The sequence below is a fragment of the Myotis lucifugus genome, unplaced genomic scaffold (assembly GCF_000147115.1).
Source record: "Myotis lucifugus unplaced genomic scaffold, Myoluc2.0 scaffold_80, whole genome shotgun sequence".
Taxonomy (NCBI): Eukaryota; Metazoa; Chordata; class Mammalia; order Chiroptera; family Vespertilionidae; genus Myotis; species Myotis lucifugus.
The window spans coordinates 2388615-2402014 of NW_005871128.1; the positions used below are offsets into that span (position 1 = coordinate 2388615).

General features: G+C 36.7%; 1 protein-coding gene across 8 annotated transcripts in view; it reads right to left on the reverse strand.

Annotated features, from left to right (window-relative positions):
- Positions 1-13400, reverse strand: part of DST (dystonin) — a 421009-nt gene that overhangs the window by 38954 nt on the left and 368655 nt on the right. For all 8 annotated transcript variants that reach the window (XM_023755570.1, XM_023755569.1, XM_023755575.1 and 5 more), the window contains 9 exons: positions 12443-12674; positions 11325-11551; positions 9756-9878; positions 9537-9638; positions 6762-6863; positions 4644-4817; positions 3864-4019; positions 875-1072; positions 403-531 (listed from right to left, as the gene is read on the reverse strand). In XM_023755570.1, the coding sequence (XP_023611338.1) occupies positions 403-531; positions 875-1072; positions 3864-4019; positions 4644-4817; positions 6762-6863; positions 9537-9638; positions 9756-9878; positions 11325-11551; positions 12443-12674 (1443 nt within the window). The remainder of the gene's footprint in view (positions 1-402; positions 532-874; positions 1073-3863; positions 4020-4643; positions 4818-6761; positions 6864-9536; positions 9639-9755; positions 9879-11324; positions 11552-12442; positions 12675-13400) is intronic.

The following is a 13400-nucleotide window of genomic DNA, read 5'->3' on the forward strand; positions in this document are numbered from 1 at the left end:
GTGGAAATACAATGATTAACAGCAATAATTTTTAAGTCCATTCTTATTACTTGAGGGAATTTTCCTTTCACTCAAAGAGCAACCGTTTTTAATGTACACAATGTTTATCACTATCCATACAAGTTTATCATTTTTATGGGGGAAGGTATACTTCTAAAAAAATGCCTAGACTTCTAAAACCTCTTTTCATGTACTGACACACCAACCTTTGAAATAAAGAAGAGGTTCCGATTTGAAAAATTAAATCCATAAATGGTGTTTCTAGCACTTATACATAGAGATTCCTGCTGTAAAACTCTATATCCTTTAAACCTCCTGCCATGATTTACTTATCACCAGGGCCCATACAAGATGGTTAGTTTCTTAATCTGAGGTTAGAGCTGTAGGAAATCATACACTTACCATGTGGGCATTAAGCTGCTCCCTGGCCGTTTCTGGTAAACCTCCCAGGGGTTTGGATGCTAACAGATGGCGCTCCGTGTCGGTCAGCCACTGCTGCAAATCCTCAATTTCGCCATGGAACCCTTTGGCCTAGAGTGACAGAGAGTTTTAAGTCTGGGCCACAAACATTGTCACTTCCACACAGAAAACAAGGTTTAAACAATCCCGCCTGCTAAGCCTCTCTCTGCATTCTTAAGAACAGCCAGGTGCCACTAGGCTGGCCTTGCCTCTCTCTTCTTCAGGAGGGCGCTGCTAGGTAAGACTATTACACTAAGAACTAGAGAGCCTTCTCATCAGCGCTCTTTATCCCACTTATTTTTAACACTTCTTGAGGTGGAAAAATTAAGCAGGGGTTTGCAAACCAATGAAAGAATTGCATGTTTTTTTGGTCTTGAAGACTATAGACAGTTTCAGAAAGTATTCTCTCATTCACCTGGCGCAAGGCACCATCCAGCTGCTGCTTCCGTTGTCCTGTTTTTTCCAAAACATTTTGCCAGCGTTGATTCAAAACCTCTAGTTTGTTCTGAAGGCTGCTTGCTTCTTCTCCTGCACTTGATTCAATTAGATCATTTCCTGCTTTATTAACAGCTTCCACTGTGGACTGATGAGCTAATACATCATTTTGGAGCACCTGAAAATATTAAGATAATACTATGGTTGCTAGTTTGTAACATGTTAACATCCCTTTTAGTGCAATGGTTTTCTTTTCTGGTTTTGAAACAAAAGACATCATCTACATAGAATTTTAATACTAATAAAGTTTTAAAATGATGGACTTCTTTTCCCTTACCTTTGTAGCTTTCCTGTCTACCAACATCCCCTGAAATGATTATGTGAGACCATTGCAAGTTCTTCCCATTAGAATAGCTTTGCAATGGATGACATTAAGTATATGACATTATAATTAAAAGGCTCTGAAAGTATCCATATGATTCAAGCTCATTTTAATTGACCTTAATTTTAATGTTGTAAGTAAACAATTTAAGAGGTACTTATTTCTATATATCCATTTTCAAATATAAAATTATTACATTTCTAAGATAAACAGCACTAAGGTTTACAATTAGCACTCTAGAAGGGAAAAATTATCCTAGAATATTCTTTTATCTCCTCTCATTGGAATGGTGCTGGAATTGACTACTAAGTTGACAGGCATCTTAGGAGGCCCTGACACTAAAGGGAAATAGATTTATTTCACTGTATATCGGGGATTCTCAAGCCCAACATTCCAAATTTGAGCTACTCTTTTACTAGAAAATACACATGAGATGCTTACTACATATCCCAGCAAATAATGTCCTCCTATTCTGTTACACAGTGGAAATACTAGAATGGGTTAATGACACTAGCATAGGCAAGTGGTTTAGTACAGAATGCAACTGCAAGCCTAAAAAGATCAATTTTCTTATACTGAAAAGAATGATAAGAATTACACTCTAAAGAACAAATATAGCTTAGTAATAGTTTCCTTTGAAGAAGACTGTAGTTTTGTTTTTGAGAACCAGACAAACCCTTCCTCGAATATTAATAAAAATTGATAATAATCCTTCTCTACACTCACTGACTCAGGATTATCCATGGGAAAGAAAAGAAACATCACCTCCCGTCCTAGGTAAGATATCTCACATCTGGACCCGGAAGGATTTTCACTAATGGGTACCACCCACCTACCATCACTGTTTCTCTGACTGTATATACTCATTTTCTGAAGCATCTGGTGAGGGAGTGATTTTCAAAAATCAACTGAGTAAGATGAATCTTCTTTATAATTCTCATACTGTGAGTTTATAGCATTTACATTCCATTTATAATAAGCATGCTCTCTGACATGCTAACACTAGGAGTCACCTTTAAAAGGTCAGATTTAAATATCTTTGTAGACAAAAAAAAAATAATTCTAAAAAATTCATTCTCTTAAATGGTCCAAGTCCTATATAAGCCACAGCCTAGGAGCCAGAGAAAAAGGCAGGAGAGGATGAAAACATTTCCTCCCTTCATCCAACAATTGTGCTGGCAATTCTAAGTCCTTTAACTTTTGACCTTTGAGAAATGAAAGGAGAAAGAGATCCATTTTTAACTGCTCAAAGATAAACAAACAGAAATAAAAGGTCCCTAACTCAACCCTCACCCAAATAACTGGGTCAGAGTGCCTCGTTTTTCCACCTCTACTGTATTCTCCAAAGTTCCCGTCACTGATGTATGTGACCTTTTAGGGCAATTGCTAAGTTTATGGACTGTAAATGCTATAAACTCACACTATGAGAATAAACACGTTTTGTTTATATACAGAGTCAGCCTCACCAGTCATTACTGCTCTTAGCCATGGTATAAGATAGACATTAAATTAAAAATATTAATGATGTATAATATAACCTCTTAATCAAATGTGGTTGGGCAATGACTACAAATATAGACAGAACAAGGTAAAAAAAAAAGAAAGAAATTTAAATTAGGGAAAAATTACTGTGGGGAAAAGTATGGAAGGAGAACTAAAGCACAAATAGTCAAAAACTGCGTATCATAATCTTAGAGTGCTAAAAAATACCTTTTACTTTTTAAATGCTACTAAATATGTAAAATAAACTTTTTCCATTTGACAATAAAAAAAATCTTACTTAAGGTTAAGACTTAGGACCTAACCTTAATTAAGATACCACTATTAGTGTGAATGTTAAGGTTCTATGAAAGGCTGTTGAATGTCAGGCTAAACTCTACTGAGCACATAACCTTATATTCAGTAAGCCTAGTAACTTAAGAAAGGGAATTTAGTGTCACAAAGATAACAATAATATAAAATTGTATCGCGAAGATCTCAATTTTCAATTTATAAGCTTTAAATCTAGTGCAGGACATAAACATTCTTTTAAACATAATATGTTAAAAACCTAATTCAGAAAGAAAAAGACTAGGAACACAAAGCCAATGAAAAGTAAGCTGGACAAAGGGCCAGAAAAGCAAGCCTCAACATAATGAGAGACATACCGATAGAAGTATGTTAGACATGCCAATCAAGCAGCAAATGAGATCAGGGTGGGCAGAGGAAAAAAACACACAACCTGCAGTGGAATAACATTTTGAATCTATAACTTATTAGGCTATTCTCAACAACTTTTGAAACTTTGCCACATTAATCTGACGACAGGTATGATCAGGGATTTAAACCTGCATGCAGCCCTGGTAAAATTCAGCCAGAAATTTCCCATCCCTGCTGTTTTTGATAATAATTCCCTTGAACAATGAGAAAAACATTTTTATAATATTTTAGGAAGTGTGTTTTAAGTAGCTTAACCTTTAGTTACAAATTCAAATATGAACTTGTGTTAAAATGACAATTTAAGAATGCATAAAGAAACATTAAAAAAAAACTGACGAAACTGGAAATGCATAGCGAAGAAACATAATATGCAACCACAGCTACGTACGTGATGCTTGGCAAGTTCGATTTCAATGGCCTTAGGGTCTCCTCCCACAGGTTTCTGTTCATTTAGCAAGCCCTCAGTGTGTGTCAGCCACGCCAGGAGCTCGTCCAGAGCATGTTGGAACTGCCCCAGGGCTAACAGGGCGCCCTCCAGCTTATGCTACAGAAAAAGTGGAGAGGAAATAAACCCATGTATGAACGTGATATTGTGAATAACATATATTTATAAAACAAGGGCAATGAACCAATGCTTCCTACAGCATAAGTCTGTAAGCATATTCAGTGAAGCCCAATTATCATAAACTTCTACATTCTAAGTCTGAAACGATTTATGGTTAAAAAATGGCATGTGACAGGCAGAGAGAGTTCTAATGAAACTAGAGGCCTGGTGTACGAAATTTGTGCACGGTAGGGTCCCTAGGCCTGGCTGGCGATCAGGGCCGATTGGGGCCTTCCAGCTGCCAGCCTGGGCCTTCCTTCCAGTTGTTGGCCAGGGCCTCCCTTCCCCAGCTGCCGGCTGCCGGCCGGGGCCTTCTTTCGTTCCGTGCCACGCCCCCCCCCCCCCCCCCCCAGGTGGTCAGCACACCTCATAGTGAGCTATCGAACTCCCAGTCTCCTGGTCGAACTCTCGAGGGGACACTTTGCATATTATCCTTTTATAGATAAGAGAACTTAGGGGTTTCAAAGTTTATGTAATCACCTAATTTTAGTTTTTAATAATTATTTTACATTAATACATAAAATTGGGATTTTATAAATTCTTAACAAAAGTCTTGGTACTTACCTGTCTGTTGATAATTCTCTCATCCAGACTATCCCATATCAATTTCAGTTCCATTAATGGGTCTTGAACAGTGTGTTTGTCACTTTCTTCTGTTACTTTCTTCAGCAAAAGCTCTGCTTGATGGTTCAGTCTTTCCATCTCTATCTGTTGTTGATAGGCCTCTGACTTAAATTGCTATTTTTTAAAAGAGATATACAAGAAAAATTTGCTGTAAGTCCATAACTTTAAACAAAAATAATTCTATGGGTTAGACCTGTATTCTAACTCATACTCCTTATTGGGGGGTGGGGTGAATAGGAATTAAAATGTAAGACACAGTTTACCAATAAAAGAGTTATAGAAAAAAAGGGAATTTTTTCTTTATTCAATGTTTTCTGATGAAAAGATATTTCTATAACTTTGATATTTCACTTTTATACTCTACAATAAAAAATTAACAAATTTCAGGGCTAAACTTATTCCAATGTCTAATTATATATATTCAATAAATGAATTTTGAAATTATAGCAAAGAAGAAAGCAAAATGTCATAGACATATATAAAACCCAGAAAAATATCTCTAAGAAACTCAAATTAATATTTATTCCTCAAAAATATACACATATATTATATCCACTGAACATCTTGTTTTCTATAGCTGTGTTGTGTTCATTTAATATTTAGTTTTCCCTCTGACTCACCCACTGCTGACTCAGAATAACATTATTCTCTCTCCCAGTGCTTACTGACACATATTAGTAATCTTGCCTTTGCCAACCAATACAGGTTAACAAATGGTTGCTTGTAATAGGAAACTGTTCTTTCATAAAATATTTAATGTATAATAGTAAATAATTAAATGGTAAGTAATAACTAAGCAGCCCCTTAGTTTTTTCAAGCATATGAAAATAATAATTAAAAAATAGTAACTAATGTATATAAGTTACTCTCCATAAACTAATAAAGAAAATAATTTTATTCTCAATTTAAACTAAGGACATAGAAGTGAGACCAGTTAGATAACTTTCCCATGATTGTTTAGCTAGTAAAGTGAATGAACTGGAATGCAATCTCAGACAACCTCATTTCATAGAGAGCCCTCCTAACCCACCTGCTATATGAAAACCACTGAGATACATACATGCAAATGACTAAAATAAATGGCCCTCCACAGCCATAAGAGTATATACAATATATCATGGGTTTCTATATGATCAGATAAAAAAGTTAAAAAAAAAAACACCAATCTAATGATGGTAACAGTAAACTTCTCCAAAAATCCCCACTTTTTTTTCTAAACGAAATATTCTATATCATGCTTGGAGATGAAAATGCTACAATTTTAAAGCCAAATCATAATTTTATATAAAAATCTAACAGAGTTCATTGGAAATGGTGTGATGTGTCTGTGGATGGACACTTAAAATCGGAAGGAAATCGCCGATCCCACTTTGATAAATGATCAGCACAGAGGAATTCAAAGAGGAAACAGTCCAGCCCTTTTAACAACTGGAGGTGAAGAATCCCCCAAAACAAATTTAGAGAGGAAAGCAGATGGAAAATAAGAAACAAAACAAACATTTTGAAAAACACAATCATCCTATATGTGGTTCTTCAGCCTGTGAGACTAAATGAATTATTCTGAACACAATGAAGAAAATCAAAATGTAGCTCTATGTATATTGACAATAATAGACTATTGAATAATAAAGCTATAAAAATCTTTACAGTATTATCTACATATGGATAAAGCACACACATGACCCCTATACCTCATCCTGCCCCCCACGGGAGGATATGTCAAAGGCTATAAATTATATCTCAAATGTGTTTGCCTCTGGATACATAACAGTTTGGGTGGCCAAAAAAGCCACCTTTTTGTTTCTTTGTATTTTCTGATTTTTTTCTAAAGTAAACAGATACTGATTTAATAAGAAGAAAACTATTAGTATTTTATATTCTTTATTTAAGGAACACATATACTGTTTAGTAGGTGAAGGTACTATATTAAACCAGTTTCATAATCAAAATGTAATACTTCAATTATGTAAAATAAACCCATTTACGTAAAGAGAATCCTGTGAGTCAAGAACTTAAAAATGGGAACAAAGTCTTTGACAAATTAGCCCTCAGCCATACCTTCAGCTCTTCAATCTGCTGCTTGACAGTTTCAAGATCTGTTCCGATCGGAGACATTGCAGCTAATTTACCACCTGCAATATCTACCCAGTCGAATATTGCCTGAAAAACACATTAGTCCACGTGTTATTATAACAGTACATCTGAAACTGCTTCAATATCTCGAGGATATAGAGAAGTACAATCATAAGCCTGTGAAGATACTATGCAATGAGTCTATTTTACAAATAATAAAGATCGTTCATCTCAATAGGTAAAAACTGCAATATACTGCACCAGTTGTCCAAAATATGAAATAGATGTCACCTCCAATTATGTGTCCAAGTTTACAAAGGAAATTCTATTTTATAGAATTTTAGAATGTTAAGAACTTTAAATGCCCATTTGAAAAAAAGTTTTGTAAATGCAATCACAGGAAATAAAATTCTTTATACTCTCTTATGTCCCCCTAAAAGCAGAGTGTGTAAATATGTTGAAAGAAAAAGATTCAAACTCATCTACGTATCCAAATAGTCAAGAAACTTATTATTTGTCACTTAGGAAAATAAATATTTGGCTCAACTAAACCCTTCCATATCAATTAGGTTAGTGTTAAAATCCTGCAGATATAATGATTAATAGTAAGACTATTATTCTGAATTGGAACATAGACTTCAAAATCTATTTTTCTTGTTATTTTTAGGTAATATAAACATCCTAAAAAGGCTCAACTCAGATTTTTTCAGGTATTGACTACACAAAATTATTTTGCACTTTAATGAAGTTGCCAGACCATACAGTAGGGGGGAATCCTTGGGAAATACCTGGTATTATTTTTAAGATTTTTTATTGATTTTTTTTTTAGAGAAAGAGAAAGGAAGAGGGAGAGAGAGAGAAACATCCATGTGAGAGCGAAACACAGATCCCTGCTTGCCCCCTACCAGATATCGAGTCTGTAATCCAGGCATGTGCCCTGACCTGGATTTGAACTGGCAGCCTTTCGGTGCACAGGATGACACCCAACCCATTGAGCCACACCAACCAGGGCAATATCTGTTTTAAAGTTACCATTGATAAACTCTAAGAACTTAAGCAGCAACTTGGGAAATAAAATTTATTTTACTTTACAACCAACCTCAAAACCTCTGGAACTTCTGGCGCTTCCGACCTCTAGCTCCAGCTAGCCATAGCTATTTAGTAAGTCAGGGTGCCCTTCATTCCCACAGGTGATGCTGCTAACCTACGATGGGCCTTGTTTTCGCCGCAGTGGTAATGAGCCTGTATGAATCATGGTGTCTAGCCTGTGGCCTCCTATGGTTCATGGCTCCTGAGGTCAAATGGTTGCAAGTGGTGACACTGACATCTCTAGCCATGAAGGAGGGCACAACTCAACGACTTCCTAAAGTACGTGACAATCATGACCTGTCCTCACAGACCGAGAGCTAGAGCTTGATTAGTTACTAGTCACGGATATCTAACCAATGAATTACCACTCTGGTTGAGAAAGGGAAGGCTATGGAAGGGGAAAGTTAGAATAAGGTCTTGTTTGTAGTGAATTTTTTCATCTATTTCCAAATTCAACACGCCTTTCAGCTGGCATAAAGCCTGGCTTATGCTATTTATTTTTATAAATATAGAAATGGAGTGGAATAATAAAAAGGAAAAGATGTTACCATCTGAGCTTTAATAATAATAGTCACTTGGTGTTATGGAAATACTTAGAAAGGCTTTTTCCATAAGGTAGGAGGGAAGAAAGATTAAACTCTTGCCAGCCTTAACAATAGAAAATGGAATAAAGTTAAGGACGGTGGGGAAAGAAACAGCCCTGGGTTGGCCTCAATTGACAAGATAATTTTTAATATTTTTTTAAAAAACACATTAAAATGGCTAATAAACTAAATGAGACCCTGGAAGGGACATGAAAATAGCTTTTAAAAGGAATGATGTGCATAAAAAAGAAGAAAACCCTTTTTACACAACAGATTATGACATAATAAAATAGAAATCTATTTTTGTTCATGGGGAACACTGGCCTCAAATCAAATTTCTTTACTTCTGACTTTAGTGAAATTTGGTGATATTTTAGATGGTGTTTACTGCATTCATCTTACTCCACTCAGCTGTAGCACAGAACTCAGATGCAGGTCCATGTCAGTGCCTGGTGCTGAGCCATTTATGAAAAAGACTGTGAGGGAATATTTTTTAAAATTTATTTTCCCTTTATTGATTAAGATATTACAAATGTGTCCTTATCCCCACAATGTCTTCTCATCCCCCCAATCCTGCCCTCACCCTCACCCCCTGTTGTCCACATACATCGCTTATGTTTATATGCATGCATCCAAGTCCTTTGGTTGATCTCTCCCCCTCACCCACCCCTACCTTCCCTCTGAGGTTTGAGCATCTGATCGATGCTTCTCTGTCTCTACATCTGTTTTTGTTCATCAGTTTATGTTGTTTATTATATTCCACAAATGAGTGAGAGCATGTGATATTTATCTTTCTCTGACTGACTTATTTCACTTAGCATAATGCTCTGTGAGGGAATATTTACTTTCACTTGAAAAATCAAAATACTTCTTTCCACTGAATGTGTGTCTAAAAATGTATTTAAATGTGTATATAAATCTACATATATTGCAAGTGCCAGAAATACCTTCTGAAGGCAAAACATGGATTGGAGTAGAGGAGGAAACTGCACGCACCCTTGCAGTCCCCGGTGGTGCCAACGTGTAGATGTGGAGACATCGGTCAGCATGACTCCCTCTCCCGGCAGGTACACCCTAATCCCCGTACCTGCAGTCCATCCTGGTACTGAACGGCAGCCTGCATCGCCTCCTCCAGTCTGTCCACCCGGTCTTTCCAAGCTTTATTGAGAGAATCCCATGCTGAATTTAACTACAATATAAACATTAGGACTCCTTTATTGTCATACATTTTTAACTACTTCTATCCAATATGCTTTAGCGAATGAAACCTTTAAACACAGCATTCTGGTAAGAGTAGAAAATGTACCTCATCTATACTCTTCTTGACAATGGGTTTATCGGGTTCCCCACACGCGGTGATGAGTTCGGAGCCCAGGTTAATCACTATATCCAGCTCTTCCTGGAGCCCATCAATTTCTTCCCTGATGGCCTGGAATAAGAAATGGCAGCCGTAGAATTTTAAGCAAAACCACACTAAAACTAAAAAGATGTACACAAGCATTCATGGTAGTTATTTCTAGGAGGTGGGATTATGATCAATTTTCATTTTCTTTCTGTATTCTAAGTCTGCAATAAATCTTTTCAGTGAGGAAAGATAACAGGTCAAATGGCTGCAAGATAACAGAAGAAATTTTTCAAGAAATAAAAGCATCCTTTGAGTAACAAATATCAAATGTTTATTAAAAGGGCAATATTTAAGAAATAATTCTATGTAACAAATACCAGAACAATTTTTTAAAGCACCAACACAACAATACTTATAAAACTTAGAAAGACATTTTGTTTTTCAAACTGACTTGTTTGACAATACACATTTAAAATAGGCATAAGTAAAACATGAGTTCAAAGACCTCATACAAAATAATGTATTTGCTTAGCAGATTTAGGGTAATCTAGCTCTGGGTTTATATTTTTACCCTAGTACATGTAAACTACAAACAAAATAAAACAAACAAACAAACAAAAACCTGTAACAGAAATTCAGTCTTCTACCTTTGCTTTTATCTTCTTGGTTAAAAGTATTTATTAATTCAAGAAACCTTTACCAAGCATAAAACAAGCCCTAAAGTAGGGTTGAGCATACAAAGAAAAAAGGGTATATGACTATTCCACTCATGGGGCTTGAGTTCATTAAGACAGACAAAGGTATAATTAGTGATAAGTCATACTATGCATAGAGTCCTTTGCCTGAGGAAGTATTATGAGAACACCGACTAACTCTGCTAAGGAAACAAGAAAGGATTTTACATGGAGGGTAACTACCCAACTGCATCTTGAAGTTTGAGTGGGATTTGCGAGAAGAGTGATAGGAAGGACATTCTAGGGTGAGGAAATATAATGTGCAAAGATGCAGATGCCGGAAAGAGCACAGCAGTTTGGGGGAAAGCCCCTGTGTGCACCACAATAGGAGCAGCAGAAGAAAATGGCTTTGGATACACACGGGCTGGCTGGCATATAAAGGCCCAGACCCTGTCTAGGGAGTCTGGACTTTATACGTAGGCAGTGGCTGCCTCTGAGGGGTTTGAAGTAACAACACAGTAAGAGCAGATCAAGAGAGATGACTGGCAGCAGGGTGAGAGGCCTGGCAAGGAAAGAGACTGCAGGCAAGGGTATCACTTTGGATTACTTCAGAAAACAAGAGAGATGATGAGGCCCTGAAATAAGGCTGAAGCAGTAGGGATGAAGAAAAATCTTAAAATATATGCTGTCTTAAGTGAAATTTGTGGTGTGCTAATCTCCTACTATATCACTATGCATTCCACTTTCAGAACCAAATATAAATTTCAATAGAGTAATTTTGAATATTTACCAAAGGAATTCACTTTACAACATACTACAACTTATTTCTTCACTTTAAATGGGATACTCTGCTTACCTCTGCTGCTTCTTGCTGCTGTTTCACTATGGAGGGATCAATTCCAGGATCCTCCAGATCCCGGATGAAATCCTGAGTATCTTTTGTGGTCACGACCAAGGACATGTGATCACACCAGAACTTTTCTGCTAATTCCATTACATCCAGTAGTTTGGCTTCCCTTTCTTCCACCAGCGTGTGTATGTTCTCCCAAATGAAAACCATTTGGTCAAGCTTATCCTGAACAGCTATGGAGCGAAACAGTATCAAAAAGGCAGTATGTTAGTCCTATTTCAGCAAGAAAGCAGAACATTTTGGTTCACACTGAAACGGTGATCCAATATGGTATCTAAAATTGGACCAAATGTTGGTTGATCCCAGTCTTGTGAGTACCATTGGGCGCAACAGCCTATTCCAGACAAATGTGAGATCTGAGGACACCCAGCTCCTCCTGGCTGACGGCTCTTCCTGATGAAAGTGGATGCTCAAGGGCAAGTGAGCTTACAGGAGACCTACGTCCATCTAGTTTCAAGTTCATCAAGTCTCCTTAATTCCAAGGAAAGGGAAATAACTACCTAAGTATATTCTTTATGGTCTCCAAATCAAGAGTACAGATGTCTGTTCAGTCCCAGGAATATAACAATGTAAGATATGTATTCCAGGCTTGCTTCTAGAGTACCCTTAACATGAATTTCCACTAACCTGTGGATGTTTTTCTTTTGAGCCCAGCTCATATCTTTTAGAATGGCTGGTTGCGGTCATGGTTGGTTGCCATTTCTGTGGCTAAGTGGGATAGAATATCCATTATAGGTAAGGTATTGTAGTTAGTAATGAGGAAAACAATCCTTAGGTTTAGTCTTACTGGTATTATGCTTTCACCAACTGGCTTCAAAGGTCAGGAGAATGTGTGCTTTTTGTATAATGGCACACTTTGTATTTAACCGGTTATTTTACAAACACAGGAAGACATTAACAAGGGATTAATGTACACAGCCCTTCAACCCCAAACACGTTGTATCTGTAATACCTTTTCTAAAATCTGGCACCCTGATATGCAATTGGACTGTGGTAAACAGTGTGAACAGTTAGAATTGTTTTGAGAGTAAAGTTCAATTGTTCCCCTATCCTGAAATGATTACCTCTGGCAGATATGTCTTTATCAGTGCCCCCAGATCGAGCAATCATTTCCTCTCCCCGCTGTTTAAGAGTCTCATACAATGGCTGCAGCTTCTCCATGTCCACCGACACGTTCTTGTTTTCACTGATCTGCTCCTTGATCTTCTCCACCTCAGCAGAGATGGAGGGCGGCTGCCTCAAGCGCTCCACGATGCGGTCCAGGCTCTCAAGAATCTGGTCTATCTTGTCATGGAACTGGTGGTAACATAAAGGGATCACTTATGGGAAAATGATCTGTGATACCCAATGTGAAAACTTAAATAAAAAAAACAAACACATACAAAACCACATCTACTTAATGTCACAATCAAGAACTAAATCTTAGTCCTTTTGTTGATAGATCCATCCAAAAAATTATATCCAGCTGGTGTATCAAGACATCCTGAAACCATGATTCACAGTCAGACAGACATGGCCTTCTCTGCACCACACTACTTATGTAAACTGGATTGCTTCTAACAAGTAACTCTGTGATTCATTAAGAAATGGTATATTTTAATGTATAAATGGGACGACACCTGACAGCATTTCATCTACTGCTTCACTTTATCTTAATCCAAATTAATGTTTTAAAGTAAGTTAAATAATCTGGGTGTTTGTCTATCAAAACGGATTTTTTTATTCACTTTTACTGATTCTTTTGGCATCCTAGAAAAGTTATATTAATAAATGTGAAATTCATGGGTAGTTTTGGTTAAAGGAGTTTAAGTTATAAGATTCCTGAATGGGAAAATGTTTGATGCTGAAATGAACATTTGTATTTAATTCATGATCAAACACATAATCAGATTAATGTAAGAATTTTAAACTTTTGTTTGTGAAGTTACCATAGACAGTGAAGCAAAGTTATAAAAACTTGTTCATTCATAGATTCTACACTATCCTCAACATTAAAGGAATCATCACTCACTCGACATTATA